Source organism: Anolis carolinensis, chromosome 1, assembly GCF_035594765.1.
Source record: "Anolis carolinensis isolate JA03-04 chromosome 1, rAnoCar3.1.pri, whole genome shotgun sequence".
NCBI classification, from domain to species: Eukaryota; Metazoa; Chordata; class Lepidosauria; order Squamata; family Dactyloidae; genus Anolis; species Anolis carolinensis.
Window position 1 is genome coordinate 334822567 of NC_085841.1, and position 12860 is coordinate 334835426.

General features: G+C 35.9%; 1 protein-coding gene across 1 annotated transcript in view; it reads right to left on the reverse strand.

Moving 5' to 3' along the window:
• Positions 1-217: 217 nt before the first annotated feature.
• sel1l (SEL1L adaptor subunit of SYVN1 ubiquitin ligase) overlaps positions 218-12860 on the reverse strand; it is a 37928-nt gene continuing 25285 nt past the window's right edge. Inside the window, exons 13-21 of the mRNA XM_003214422.4 lie at positions 12758-12835; positions 12060-12122; positions 10663-10750; positions 9960-10108; positions 9191-9356; positions 8209-8283; positions 7291-7463; positions 6920-7048; positions 218-4589 (exon numbers count right to left, since the gene is read on the reverse strand). Of these exons, the coding sequence (XP_003214470.1) occupies positions 4386-4589; positions 6920-7048; positions 7291-7463; positions 8209-8283; positions 9191-9356; positions 9960-10108; positions 10663-10750; positions 12060-12122; positions 12758-12835 (1125 nt within the window). The 3' untranslated portion in view covers positions 218-4385. The remainder of the gene's footprint in view (positions 4590-6919; positions 7049-7290; positions 7464-8208; positions 8284-9190; positions 9357-9959; positions 10109-10662; positions 10751-12059; positions 12123-12757; positions 12836-12860) is intronic.

Sequence of the window (12860 nt, forward strand, 5' to 3'; positions counted from 1 at the left end):
CCAAGCTAAACATAGCTCCCTCAGCCGTTCCTCATAGGGCTTGGTTTCCAAATCTCTGTAACAACTTTCCCTTGTTGCCCTTGCCTATGAATAACCTGTTTTTTTCCACCTGCAACATATTGTTTTCAGAGCTATGAGCCTGAGCAAACAACCTGGCATATTAAGTCTGTTTTTACCTTCCAATGATCAATCATAAAAGAAAGCATGAAAGACTTCATAAAGGAAACAGGTTTTTATACAGCATTACAGGCCAATCACAAAAGTGGCATCTTTATTCAACAAGATATAGTACAAAATGAATCTGTACACCTTTCTATTAACAGAATTTGTTTACACAGTTATATTACACTTTTCCAGCCTTTACACTGCATCATTTTAAATACAAAATAAAATGTACAAAACTCCTTATATACTCTCAGCAACTTAGGCTAATTGTAGACAAAAACATCTTCTCACTAGCCCTCTCCAACTGTACATATTCAGTTGCATTTTTGAAATCATACCAACCTTTTAAAAACCTAGGGAAAGTATGTTTATCATGCTCTGGGAGAATAGGGAGATTTTCCATCCTTGTAATCTAGGTAAGATGGAGTTTAATCCTCTTTAGAAACAGCAAATAGAGTGCAAGTTCTTCCTTCAATTTACTCTGATCATATGCATATTTACTTGGCATTAAGTTCTGCTGTGTTCAAAGAGATGTACAACCAGGAAAGTGCACAAAGAACTGTAACTGTAGTTCCACTGAAATCAAGGGAACACATCAGTTGCATCAGTTCATGACATTAGTTCTGCACTGTCGCATATACAGGAACATGTACTTCTTCTATACCCAACACCATCTGAAAATTCTATTTTTTCACCAAACTCAGCATCATGTGAAGCCAGATATCAGTCAAGAACATGTTTCAATGAGGTTATCTAGTATTGAAGAAAAACCCAACTTGGTCTAACAGTGATGGCTACCTTTAGCTGGATTACTATACATTTTCATTTGGTTTGGTAAAACATGTAAGGAGTACCTCTTTCCTAATACATCAGCAATCTCTCTTGAAAGACAATCTCTCGTCTCCTACTTTATATCCCGAAGGATAGTAGTCGAGTGAAATATTTGCTCTCACACAACCACACGTTGAATAGGCTATGTCTATGACAACCACCAAAAAAAGAAAGGCAGAACCTAGAAACCTTGAAACAGATCTGTGGCAAAGCAATCATTGTTATTTGAAATAACCAAACATAATCGGTTAGTTCCTAGTTTAGATAGACTTGAGTAAACTCTCCACCCAAAGACTATTACTTTGCAATGTGTAAGTCTGTAGACATGGAGAGCACTATTTACATTCAGGTATGCAATGTTTTATCAAAACAGTATATAATCATGTTCTCTGAAACATGCCGCTCATGTTTGCAACACCTTATGCACTTTTAAACAACCTTTAAAGAGAAGTGGGTTAGACACAGAAGCTTTAGCAACTCTTCAGCCAATTCCATATTATGTTCTAATCTTTGGACATAAATATCCACTCAAGAGATAGGGGAGCAAAGGAGACAACTTTTCATTGCATAGCCTCTGCTCTTAATAATTTCATTTATGTCAATTAACACATTTAGGCTAAGCCCTTAAGCCTGCTTCTCCTTTACTTCTTTCATGGTGCCCATCCTTGCAGTTAAATTAATGATCATGAAAATCACACCCCATAAGAAAACTTATAAGTCAAAGCCTAGTTTCCCAATATCAACTGAGTGCAAACAATTTTCATACTGAGAAATACTAGGTCTAGTTCAAAAGAAAATTTGAAAGGTTAGTTAAGCATAGAAGAGGGTATTCGAAGATAACTTAGAACTACTCAATATTCTTAAATCCCTGAGTTAGTTGAATGTTCTTCTCTGTATTTCATTGTCAACTACATTACATCCATAATGGATATTCTTAAAATAGAATGAGCAATGGAAGAATATGAAAAACATATTTATTGCTTATATTGCATTTTTTCCAGGGGTAGGGGAGGAATCAGTTGATTTCTTTGGGTTGTTTGTTCCCAAAATGATTTAGTGAAGTGCAGATGTGGCTATAGTTTGCTTCATCAGATGGAAATAGCAAATAAAACCCTGTTAACTATCAAAACAAAGTAAGAATGTTGCCCATCTACAGTAACAATAAAATGTAATGTTGTGGCTAAAAGACTTTGGAAATATATAAATACTTTGAAGACTATGTACTTATCGTGATCTTGAGAAAGTAACATTTCATTTCAATGCAATGTGAAAAAAATCTATCACACAGAGAAATTAAGTATTTTTGGAATTCTGTCTCAGTACTTAATACAAATTACTAATATTTGTACTGAGTTGAACTTTTTCAGAGCTGAAAGTTTTACTACATTAGTTTCTAGGAATGTGAGAACTACTGAATTTTTTTTTTAAAAAAAACCCTGCATATTGCTGTTCTGAACTGCAGACTGTAAGACAACTTCAATTGTGCCTGTTCCTTTTGAATGAAGATCTAAATTTTAGTCTATCTCCCCTATAAGATTGTCCATCTTCATAATACTGTTGTTACGCCACAAAATGTCTTCCTGCTGCGAGATCTTCCCAGTGATTTTAGAATAAATTAAGAGTAAGGCAGTCTTGTTCAACACTATTTAGCCATTTGAGAGAGACACAGTGTCTCTCCCTTTTAAAGGATGCTCTTGTTAATCTGTGTATGAATCAAAGGTTTGCCTAACAAAAGCTCTTTGTGTGCAATGGTAGGTTGTATGCTTCCCAAATGTTTTAAATGAAATCCCGCTTCCAGAGAACAGCACTCAAAAGCCAGAGCTTTCAAGAGGCCAGAAACTAATATAATGATGCTCTAGAAACAGACATATGCATCTGCTACAGTGTTTTTTTCTTAGTCCTCAATCAGAAAGCTATCCTTTAGCTTTAATCTGTATAATTATTTTACTTCAAAAGGGTCACCAAATAAAAACAGGACTCCTACGATCTTGTTACAGCCTAGAATATGTTTTGTTGAATTAATAGCATGGCAAACTTTTTAATTTTTTTTTTTACTATAATGCAGGCCTTAGTTTCTGCTTGGCGACATTAAACTTCAGAAATTCCAATCCTTTCAACAGACAATCCTTATCTGCAAGAAGCTTAAAAATCATATGTCCTCTAGCCAGATCATGACTGTTGCAGGGAATTCAAATGGGTATGATGATTTAAATGGTAAAACTGGGATTAAGTAATACCTTTAGAGTAGCTTTGTATATGTTAACATATTGTTCCCTGGATTGCATGTGCCTGTAAAAGAGATTATTTTAGAGAGGTATGTAGATCACATATTAAATAGCTGCACAATCCCCTGCCAGAATAGCAATTTAATTAAGTCTGGCTCATTAAAACTACATCATGATCAACTGAAATGCAAACCAGCAACACATTGGGAGATGGGGGGGGGGGGGGGGGGGAGTGGGAAAGAGAGAGGGAAAGAGAGAAAAAGAGAGCCATAAATGGGGCTTACAGAGATTCATTAACACTGGTTGTTTTTCCAGTCTACTGTTTGGTTAATCTTGCCATATTTGTGGAACAACTGAGAAAAGGAAGATTAAGTAAGTCATCTTGTGTATCTGGGAGTGGTAGGGGAGCCTTGCAAGTTGTAAACAGGCTTAATCAAACATTTAAATGTTGACACACATTGCCTGTTTTTGCTGAATTTGATTTTAACTTTGTAAGTGCAATTCATGTTTCTAAACCCTGCTACTAGGAGAAGACTATATCCAAATGGAGAGGACAGGTACAGACCAAAGAAGTATATTTGTCATATTTACTGATTGTCTTTATCTCCAATTTATAACTGGTAGACCCAAGTTACAGCATTCAAAGGGTGGAAAATACTATGAAGGAATTAAAATGATTAAGAAATAATTTGGGTGAGTCAGAAAGTAAATCAAAGTTTATCGCAATGCCAAACACATTTGAAAAAAGTGTCATTTTTAAAAAAAGTACTTAGTGGAAGAGCACAGGTCTTATTTTCTTGTCTCAAGCTTCACAATATTTTCCTTTCTGTGCAGGTTAACTTTCATAGGACGTTCAAATTACTGAGGAATAATTCAAAAGAGCACTGAACAATGTGGGTACAGCAGGCATCACTTTTGTAGCAGTACACTTTTGTTTTTTTAAGAGGCTTTGTTATTCCATTGGCACTGAAATAACATTCAACTCCATCTTGAAGCAAGATGCACATCCCTGAAAAAAGGCATAGCTCTAAACTGCTTTCAGAACAAAAAGTGTGCATCTGTTGTGTTTCTCTTGCAGACGTGGCTGTTTGATCTGGTGTCATAAAATCACGTGAGCTGTCCAGGTTGGAAATCAAGTCCACTTCACCAAGGCTCTTGGCTCTGCTACTGGGCTGGCTGATGTTCTGGGGCAGGCTCCTGGGGAGGCACCGCCGGCCTTGGCCCTGCCGGCCTGGGGATCGCTTGATGTTGCCTCTGCCTGTATGCTATAATGGTGCCCAAAAGCAACGCAATGATGGTCATGAGGTAGAGGTCCCACTCAGGGCCCAAGATCTGGTCCATGTCAAGTTGTAAGAACAGCTCTTTGATCTAAAAAACAAAAGGTATTTGTGGGGAAATCAGTTAAACCGTAAGTGTTAAACTGAATGCTCAAAGGCCAAATCTGATCCGCCATGTCATTTTATGTGGCCCTCCAGATGCTGAACTACAACTCCTGTATTCCCCATCATTGGACATTATGACTAGACCTAATGGGAGTTGTGATACAGTAACATCTGCTTGTCTTGTAGAAAACAAAGAATACCTTCTTGGGTAGTGACATCAGTATATCTGACAGGAAACCCACTTTGCAGCAGAACAGTGCTACTTGGGTATTCTGTTCTAACATATCTTGTTCACTGCATTTTAATCTGGTACCTGTGTAAGAACCTCAGAAAGGTCTTTTTGTTTGTTTTTCCTATACTCAAAGTATTATACATGCCAAGTATTTCAATTTTTAATCAATGTTGTTGTTGTAATTACAAATGGCTGCAGCAAGAATTTCTACTCAATCACTTCTAAACTATTATTTTCTTCTCCCCTAAAAACAGCCTTTGTACTGTCACATGAAAAGAATGCTTATTTCCTGCATTTCTTTAAGGGCAAGGAAGTTTAAGTGATCACTCATAAGGTCTATCTGGACAGAAGTAAAGCATGAATTCAAATTTCATCTTGAACTGTCTGCTCATTTTTCAGTGTAATGATTCACAGAATCATGACCCTATCTGGCCAGAGCAGAAGAAGGGCATGCAGGGCCATCTAAAAGGCAAAAAGTCAGTGTTCCAAGATCATTTGAAAATAAGTTCCAACCAACTCAGAGCTCTTATCTGATCAAATACCAGTAGTTGAAAGGAACAAACAAAAAGCGCTGTATAGCCTGAGATATGTTTCAAGAAATTGAAATTACCTAGAAAAAAATACTATTCAGATCAATGATTTAAATAATGTTTTCCCTGATACTACTATACTTGCTTTTTGAACAAAGTTATATTATCTGAATATTAACATCTACTAAGTTTTAACTTAGTTGTTTACTATTATTTAGAGGATATTTGCTAAATCAATCTGTACATGAACTCACAACCAATTTCAAGCTATATCGGTACATTACTCAAACAAGTATAATATTACTCACCTGAAATTCAATTGTTTTTTCCCAACACTGGGAATTTTGGCAAATCAATGCCTATGTAAGCTTCACTGATTCAGTGGATTTATTCTAGCTGGTTCCAAATTTAGGGTATTGTTTACTAAACAAATATTTTAATGTCACATACCTACTTCCACAGTACAGCTGACTGACAGCTAACTTTAAAACCTGCATACTTATAAAGCACCTATTTGCCCAACAATGGACATTCAACTGTTTTATACAAAGATTATACCAAAGAATATCCCTTCAGGGAACCATAGAGGGCAGCAGACACAGAAGACACTAATAAGTCTGCTTATTTATTGTTTACCCTATTTATACCCCACCTTCTCTACCCTAAAGGGGACTCAAGGCAGTTTAATATGGTAATTATTCAATGCCTTAAAAACACATATAAAACATGAACTTAAATATTTGCAAATTAAAAATTAATTGACAATTAAAAATATACATTCAATTAAAATGCTTTCAATATTTAATCTTTTAAGATATCAGAAGTAAGGGCATACTAGACTTCGTCTTCCAAATTCATACTGTCATTTAAAACAGAAATATGAGTTTATATAACCTTTCATATTTGATGGCAATTAACTCAGTCTGAGTGTAACAGAGCTATTTGCTCATATTCGACACTCTGAAGTATACACTTAATTACAATGTTTGTGATGACCATTAATTTTAACTGTTGTTTTTAAACACAGAAAATCAATTTAAAATTGTATTCTTAAATTATTATGAAAACTGATATTTCTCCAATCTTATGACATGTGGCTGTTACCTAAAATGGCTTAATGACATCTGCATTTGTACATCAGAAGATGCAGAATTTGGGGCTTTTCTGGCTGGGTGTTAAGTCATGCTAGACTTAGAACATGTGTAATAAACATGTTGGTTCACACTGAACTGTCTCTGGGTCTACAAAATTCTGTAACACTAAATATATAGTAACTAACAAATCTAGGACTCTCTACCTCTTCACTAGCTGAATAGGAGTGAAATACTAGAAGTACTAAGTGTGACAAAGAAATATAAAATCCAACTGCAGTGGAAACTGAATAGAAACTAAACATGGAACATTAACCAAAGACCTTAAAAACCACTATCATCAGAAACTGTTCTGTCAACAAGCAAATATTCTTACACCAACATTGTGTTATTACATAATATTTATATTTCAAACCATTTACCCAAAATCATTTAACAACATTCTTTCTTCCACATTACTTACATTAGTGTCTTGTACATACTGGAAGGCATAAATGATTCCTAGTTTACAGAGTGCAAGGAAGACAGGAACTTGAGCATCTGGACTAGCATCAGCTGCCATGTCATAGAAACGTTTTGCAAGGTGAATATCCTGCAATACAAACACAAACATACTAAGACATGTTGGTAAAAACAACAACTCAAATCACTTCAGTGTGCTGATGTTGATTCGCAAATAGCAGTGAGAGATATTTTTCCCTTTCCCCAAACTACTTATTTCATAAGAACTATTCAGGTGTGGTAGAAAGCATAAAGTCTCTACACCCTTCCAAATGGATGCTTGTGCTACTGCAGATTGACAAATAATGACACTACATCCCAAGCTGTGCTTACCTGCTTGATACCAAGACCTTTCTCATGCATATACCCCAGGTTGAACATAGCTTGAGCACTGTGTTGTTGCTCTGTTGCCAGACGGTAGTGAATAAATGCTGTTTCATAATCGACTTCAGTGCCAAACCCATAGAAATGGTAATCACCAAGTTTCAGTCTAGCAACAGTATAACCTATCAAGTAAAAAACATAACACAATTCCATGAAGAACTATGGGCTATACAGGCAGCCCTACAGGTTTACAGGTATGACTTCAGAAGATGTGATTATTAAGGGATTGATTTAAAATGTTATCTCTGGGTCCTCCAATATTCATCATGGGTTCACCACAGAGTCATGTTGGAGAACCTAGAGTTTCCAAGATAGGTGTTTCTCAGATAAAAATAGCAATTTTTTTACTTGTGATTTTTGCTTTCATGGGGCTCCTGTGACCTAACCCCAGTGAATGTAGAGGGCCGAATGTACTGCATACAGATGACATTCATTTCAGCACAAAATTTACTTGAACATCTGTCAGGATTTGAACCTGAATTATAATGCTAAAACTTGAGCGTCCTACTGCTTTTATGCAAAACCACTGGAAATAGCATCTTTTGAGAAACTTCAATGACTAACTTCAGAAATTTTGAAGTTTGGGACCTAAATTGATTCCACCAGTTACTGAATACTGCTGGTCAATAGGGGATGTAGATCTGGTATTAGTTTAGTCCTCCAGTAAGCAGATTTGTCTGGATTCTGCTGTAGTTAGAACCAAAACATAGGGAAAGGGCACAAGAAAAATTCATGTGGCACCACGTAACACATTTATGCAAATTGGAACATATTTACTACCCTATATTTTGTGCTAATTAATAGGCATCACAACAATAGCCATCTTTCCTTTGTTTACCCCACCATGACCAGGCATTTGAAACTGACCTTGAGAGGCTGCTCTATTCCAATGAAGTAAGGCTCTAGGGTAAGTCTCATTTTCTTCAATTATGCTAGCTTCTTCTGCAAATTTATGAGGGGGGAAATGGAAGAATTAAGATACAAGTTATACTTAAATACCTGAAACTTGAAAATCCCAAATGACTTACAGTATTCTGATGTTACTCTATTGAGCAACTCTGGGAACAGAGTAGTGAACGGATCATAGCTAACACATTTAAAAATTTCAGAACATGGATTTATGCTTTGCACTTCACAAGATTGCTTTTTTGCTATTATGCTGCCCTCTGAGATTATCAACTCACCTCACTTGCTATGATATGACAGTAAATGAAATGAAAAAAGCATTAAATACTTCAGATAAATAATTTCCAAGAAAACTCCAAAATCTGACCCAAATCACACATCCTGCTAGTTGTTGTAGAACAATGCAAAGTGGCATTTCAACAGTACCTATTTGCTAAATTTTAACAAATTTAATAAAGACCTTTGTATTCAGAAAAGGCTTTGACAAATGAACTCCCTTTGAATAGGAAATATTTTTAATTGGATGTGTGCTCTTTTCTTCTTCTTATTAAACTCATGTGCACCACTTTTACTGAAATGTTTTGTACATCTATTTATTCTGTAACATGAATTAATGCAGTAATTTTTATGGAATGATATAATAATGTGGGTCTTTTGCCTTGGCAATGAGGCACATAAAACAAATGAATTTTAAGATGTATTTTAGTTTGTTCTTCTGCACTCAAACATGTTAGTTTACAAGTTTTCAGAATTTACTCTTGTATTATGGTATTTTTTCTGTAATGGTTGTCTATTTGAAAAATAACTTTACTCCAAAGTAATACAAACCACTTGTCAATAATCTTGCTTCTTCCTAAGAATTAGGCTGCTTGGGTATTGAGAAATGGTCATGATTAACACAAATGAAGCTAGTACCATATATAACATTCACTTAATGCCTTACTTTGATCAAGAATGAAGGCAGCATTGCTTTGTGCAACTTCATAACCTTGTTCTGCCAAGAGAAGATACTGAACAACTGCAGAATTTGTATCACCATCTTTGTAGCTGTTATAAGCATTCATAAGCCTCTCAGACCAACGGCCCCTTTCACAGACATTCTTGAATAGCTGTAAAGAAAAAACGAAACAGAACACACCAAACATCACAGATATCTAGAATAGACATAATCTTCAAGCACAGCCATGTTAAAAATAGTATTGGCTACATAACCATCCAACACAAATGAGGAAAAGTTGGAAGTGACAAGCACTAGATAAAGAAAATATAAATATTGGTTAGACATGATTTGCAGCAGGAGGTTTTACTTTTAATACTTCTGCTTTATAAGAAAATACTTTCTTGGTCTTGCTGCCCTTAGAAGTTTTCACTTGGTTTTACATCAAGAATAGCGTGTTAAGCAAATGGCAAATAATGCTGTCAGTTGCAGTCCAATAACATGTGAAGGATTCACGGTTCTTGCCCCTGATTTATATTAAACTCCACAGGAAAGTTTCTAATTTAGGCTTTTTCATACTAAATATCCCAGAAGATGAACATTAACCCTCCAAAGCATCATATTAGGTATAAGACTAGTTCATACAAAGAAGTTCTTTTAAAACGTGTAAGCACCTTTAATTGAATACCATGAATTCGTGCACAAAATGCTGCTTGGCTGCACATGCAATTATTTTTGTTCATGTTTGATTATATGCAGACTTATTGACCCTTACCTCAACAGCAGTATGACAGGAACGCATCACTCCTGTGCCAGTGGCATGCATCTGTGCCAGATTATAGAAGGCAAGAATGTGGCCTCCCTGGGAAGCCATATTAAAGTATTTATAAGCTTGCTTGTAGTCTCTCTTGACTCCGATACCATCTACAAACAGAAAAAGGACAACGGAAAGTTACATCAGCTGGAATTATCAAAGTGGTATCCCCTGGAGTAATTGGATTCCACCACTGCTAGGTTTTTAAGATGGCAACTTATTTTATTTATCATGTCAGAAGCGAACCGAGGGTACAAGTTGCAATGTATTTGAAAACACAAAGTTTTTAAAACACTTGACATTGTACTAAATGTTCTTTGACCAGTAAGATGGCTACTGTAGTCAACTGAGTACTACCTTTATCTTGCTTTCCCCATGACACATTATAACTAACCCCACATCTGTCCCAGTCTTCAAAGATGCCTTGTCCTAAATTTTATCAAGTGCCATAATATGTCCTTCTTTATTAAAGACTGCAAATCTTAGTTAGCTAAGAATAAGACTCGTTAATCACCCACAAAGATGATACAAAATGGATTTCTAGCTGTCAAAAATGTAAACAACCCCATACTTTGTCAGTCATCCTATTTATTTAGTTTGGACATTTGATAGCAACAAAAAGTCCCAATTTATAGACAATGAACATCTGATTGAGAAGGCTTACTGTAATACATGGAGCCCAGCTGAAGCTGTCCATCCACCCATCCTTGCTCTGCTGCCTTCTGGAAATATTTAAGTGCCAATTCATAATTCTGCAGGAAGACACAAGTGTTTTTTAGGAATACTAGGATTCTATCTTAACTTGAAATACGCAGATACCTTTATAATAAATCTAAATCCACTTCTATGACTACAACTTCACTGAATAGACAAGTCTTGGTATTTGGAAGGGGAAGGCCCCTTGAGTTTCAAAAACATCTCAGAATGGTGACTGATGCAGGTTGGCGTAATCAATTAAGGCCTATGAGCCATACTACTATCAAGCATTCTTTTCTTCAGGTACCAAGTATCACTTTGAAAAATGCAAAGTTCTTTGAATGTTTTGGGTAGAAGGGAGTTCCACAATTCAGCTTCTGCCAATTTCAGTATAGGCACTGACTCTGCAGGGACCATGATTCAGGCCCCATCTACACTGCAGTTTTAAACTGAATTATATGGTCAGTGTGTAGACTCATATAATGCAGTTTATCTGTACTGAACTGCATTGAGTCTATACTGAACATATAATGCAGTTTCAAAATGGGGCCTCAGAGACTTTGTTTCCCCCCTCCTCCATCACTAGTATCTTATATCTTGCAATTGTTATTCCTTCTTTTATATATGCTTCTCCCGTAACTTCCCTTTTATTCCCTTTGCCCAATTCCATTTTTAAAAAGTATAATAATTTTAATCCTAACTCTCAAAGCCTTCTGTAGTTGTTCTTCCAAGGTAGAAGTAGCCACTAGCATGGCCAAAAGCTGAAGACACTCTTTTTATCTTCTCTCACTGTTTCTGTGCTATTCATAGCATTTTTTGTATACCTTTTTCTTTTCTTTGCTTTTTCTATGAAATTTTTGGCACTATGCTCAGCTGTCATCTCTCTTTCACACAACTACAATTATAGCACCTTTATGCCACTTCAACATGGCAAAATTCTATGGAATCCTGGAATTTATAATTTTGTGCGAGGCATTTAGAATTCTCTGCTAGAGAGTTGCTGTGCCTCTTCAACACTGCATATTCCAGGATTCCAAAAGGAGTACCAATCAAAGTGGTATCAAAATGCTACAATTCTGGAGAAAGAAACCTAAACTGGTTTATCTTCTATATTATTTATTTCTCCCAGCACAGGATCCAATAATGCCTATTACTTCACAATTTATCCTTGCCTCCCCTCCTATGTTGTTTTCTCTATGCAAAATTATAGCTTTTAAGCCCCCCAAGGCATATACTTGTCATTCTGTACCATGTAAGCACCATGCATACTGATACTATTAAATATGGTAATAAAAGTCTAACTTATTTTACAAAAAAGTGGCTTTATTGGTAGGTTGATACTGCTACTCTGTCAGGAAGACTTACCACTGGAACACCTTTTCCATACAGGTAAGCCATTCCTAGACCACTCTGCCCAACTGGATTACCCTGGAAAACAAAGAAATATTAAGGGAAATGTAATTACAGTATTGACCTTTGTATCTTCAGGGACTTTGCATGGATACATGAAACCAGAGATATAGTGAACTCTACTGAACTGAAATACTTCTGGCCCAAAAATCCTATGGAGCCACGCTGGAGGACATAAAAAAATACCTAGAGGGGATATGTTTTGCAACACATGGATAAATGAAACAGTCAGTGGCTACAAGAGTCATGCGTAAATTTGGGTCTTTATCTTTGCTAGACAGACATCTAGGCTTTCTGAGGTGTCATAACAAATTCAAATAAATACATTTAAAATCAGACATACTTAGGCTGTATGTTAACATGAAGTTGTGACTTAGGTTAAAAACGGTTGCCCACTTTTGGTCTAAAACTATTTAGATGTTTGTGATTCCTCTGTTTTATCACTTTTGGACTTGTTTGTTATGTAATGCTTTTGACCCGAAATAAATAAATAAGGTTAAAAGCAAGTGGTACTATGCTTGAAGAAACTGTTTCCTCAAGATACTACATGGACAAGATAATACAAACATTCCTCAGGCCATCAATTTGTTGAGTTATGAATTTTCCTTATGCAACAGCACCAAGCTTATATTGTATTTTCAATTGAAATGTACCATATCAGCTGCTTTCTTGAAGTACTGAAGAGCTGTTTCATTGTTCTGAGGTACAATATCACTTCCTTCTGAATACATCTGGAGAAACAAAATGCAACTTCAG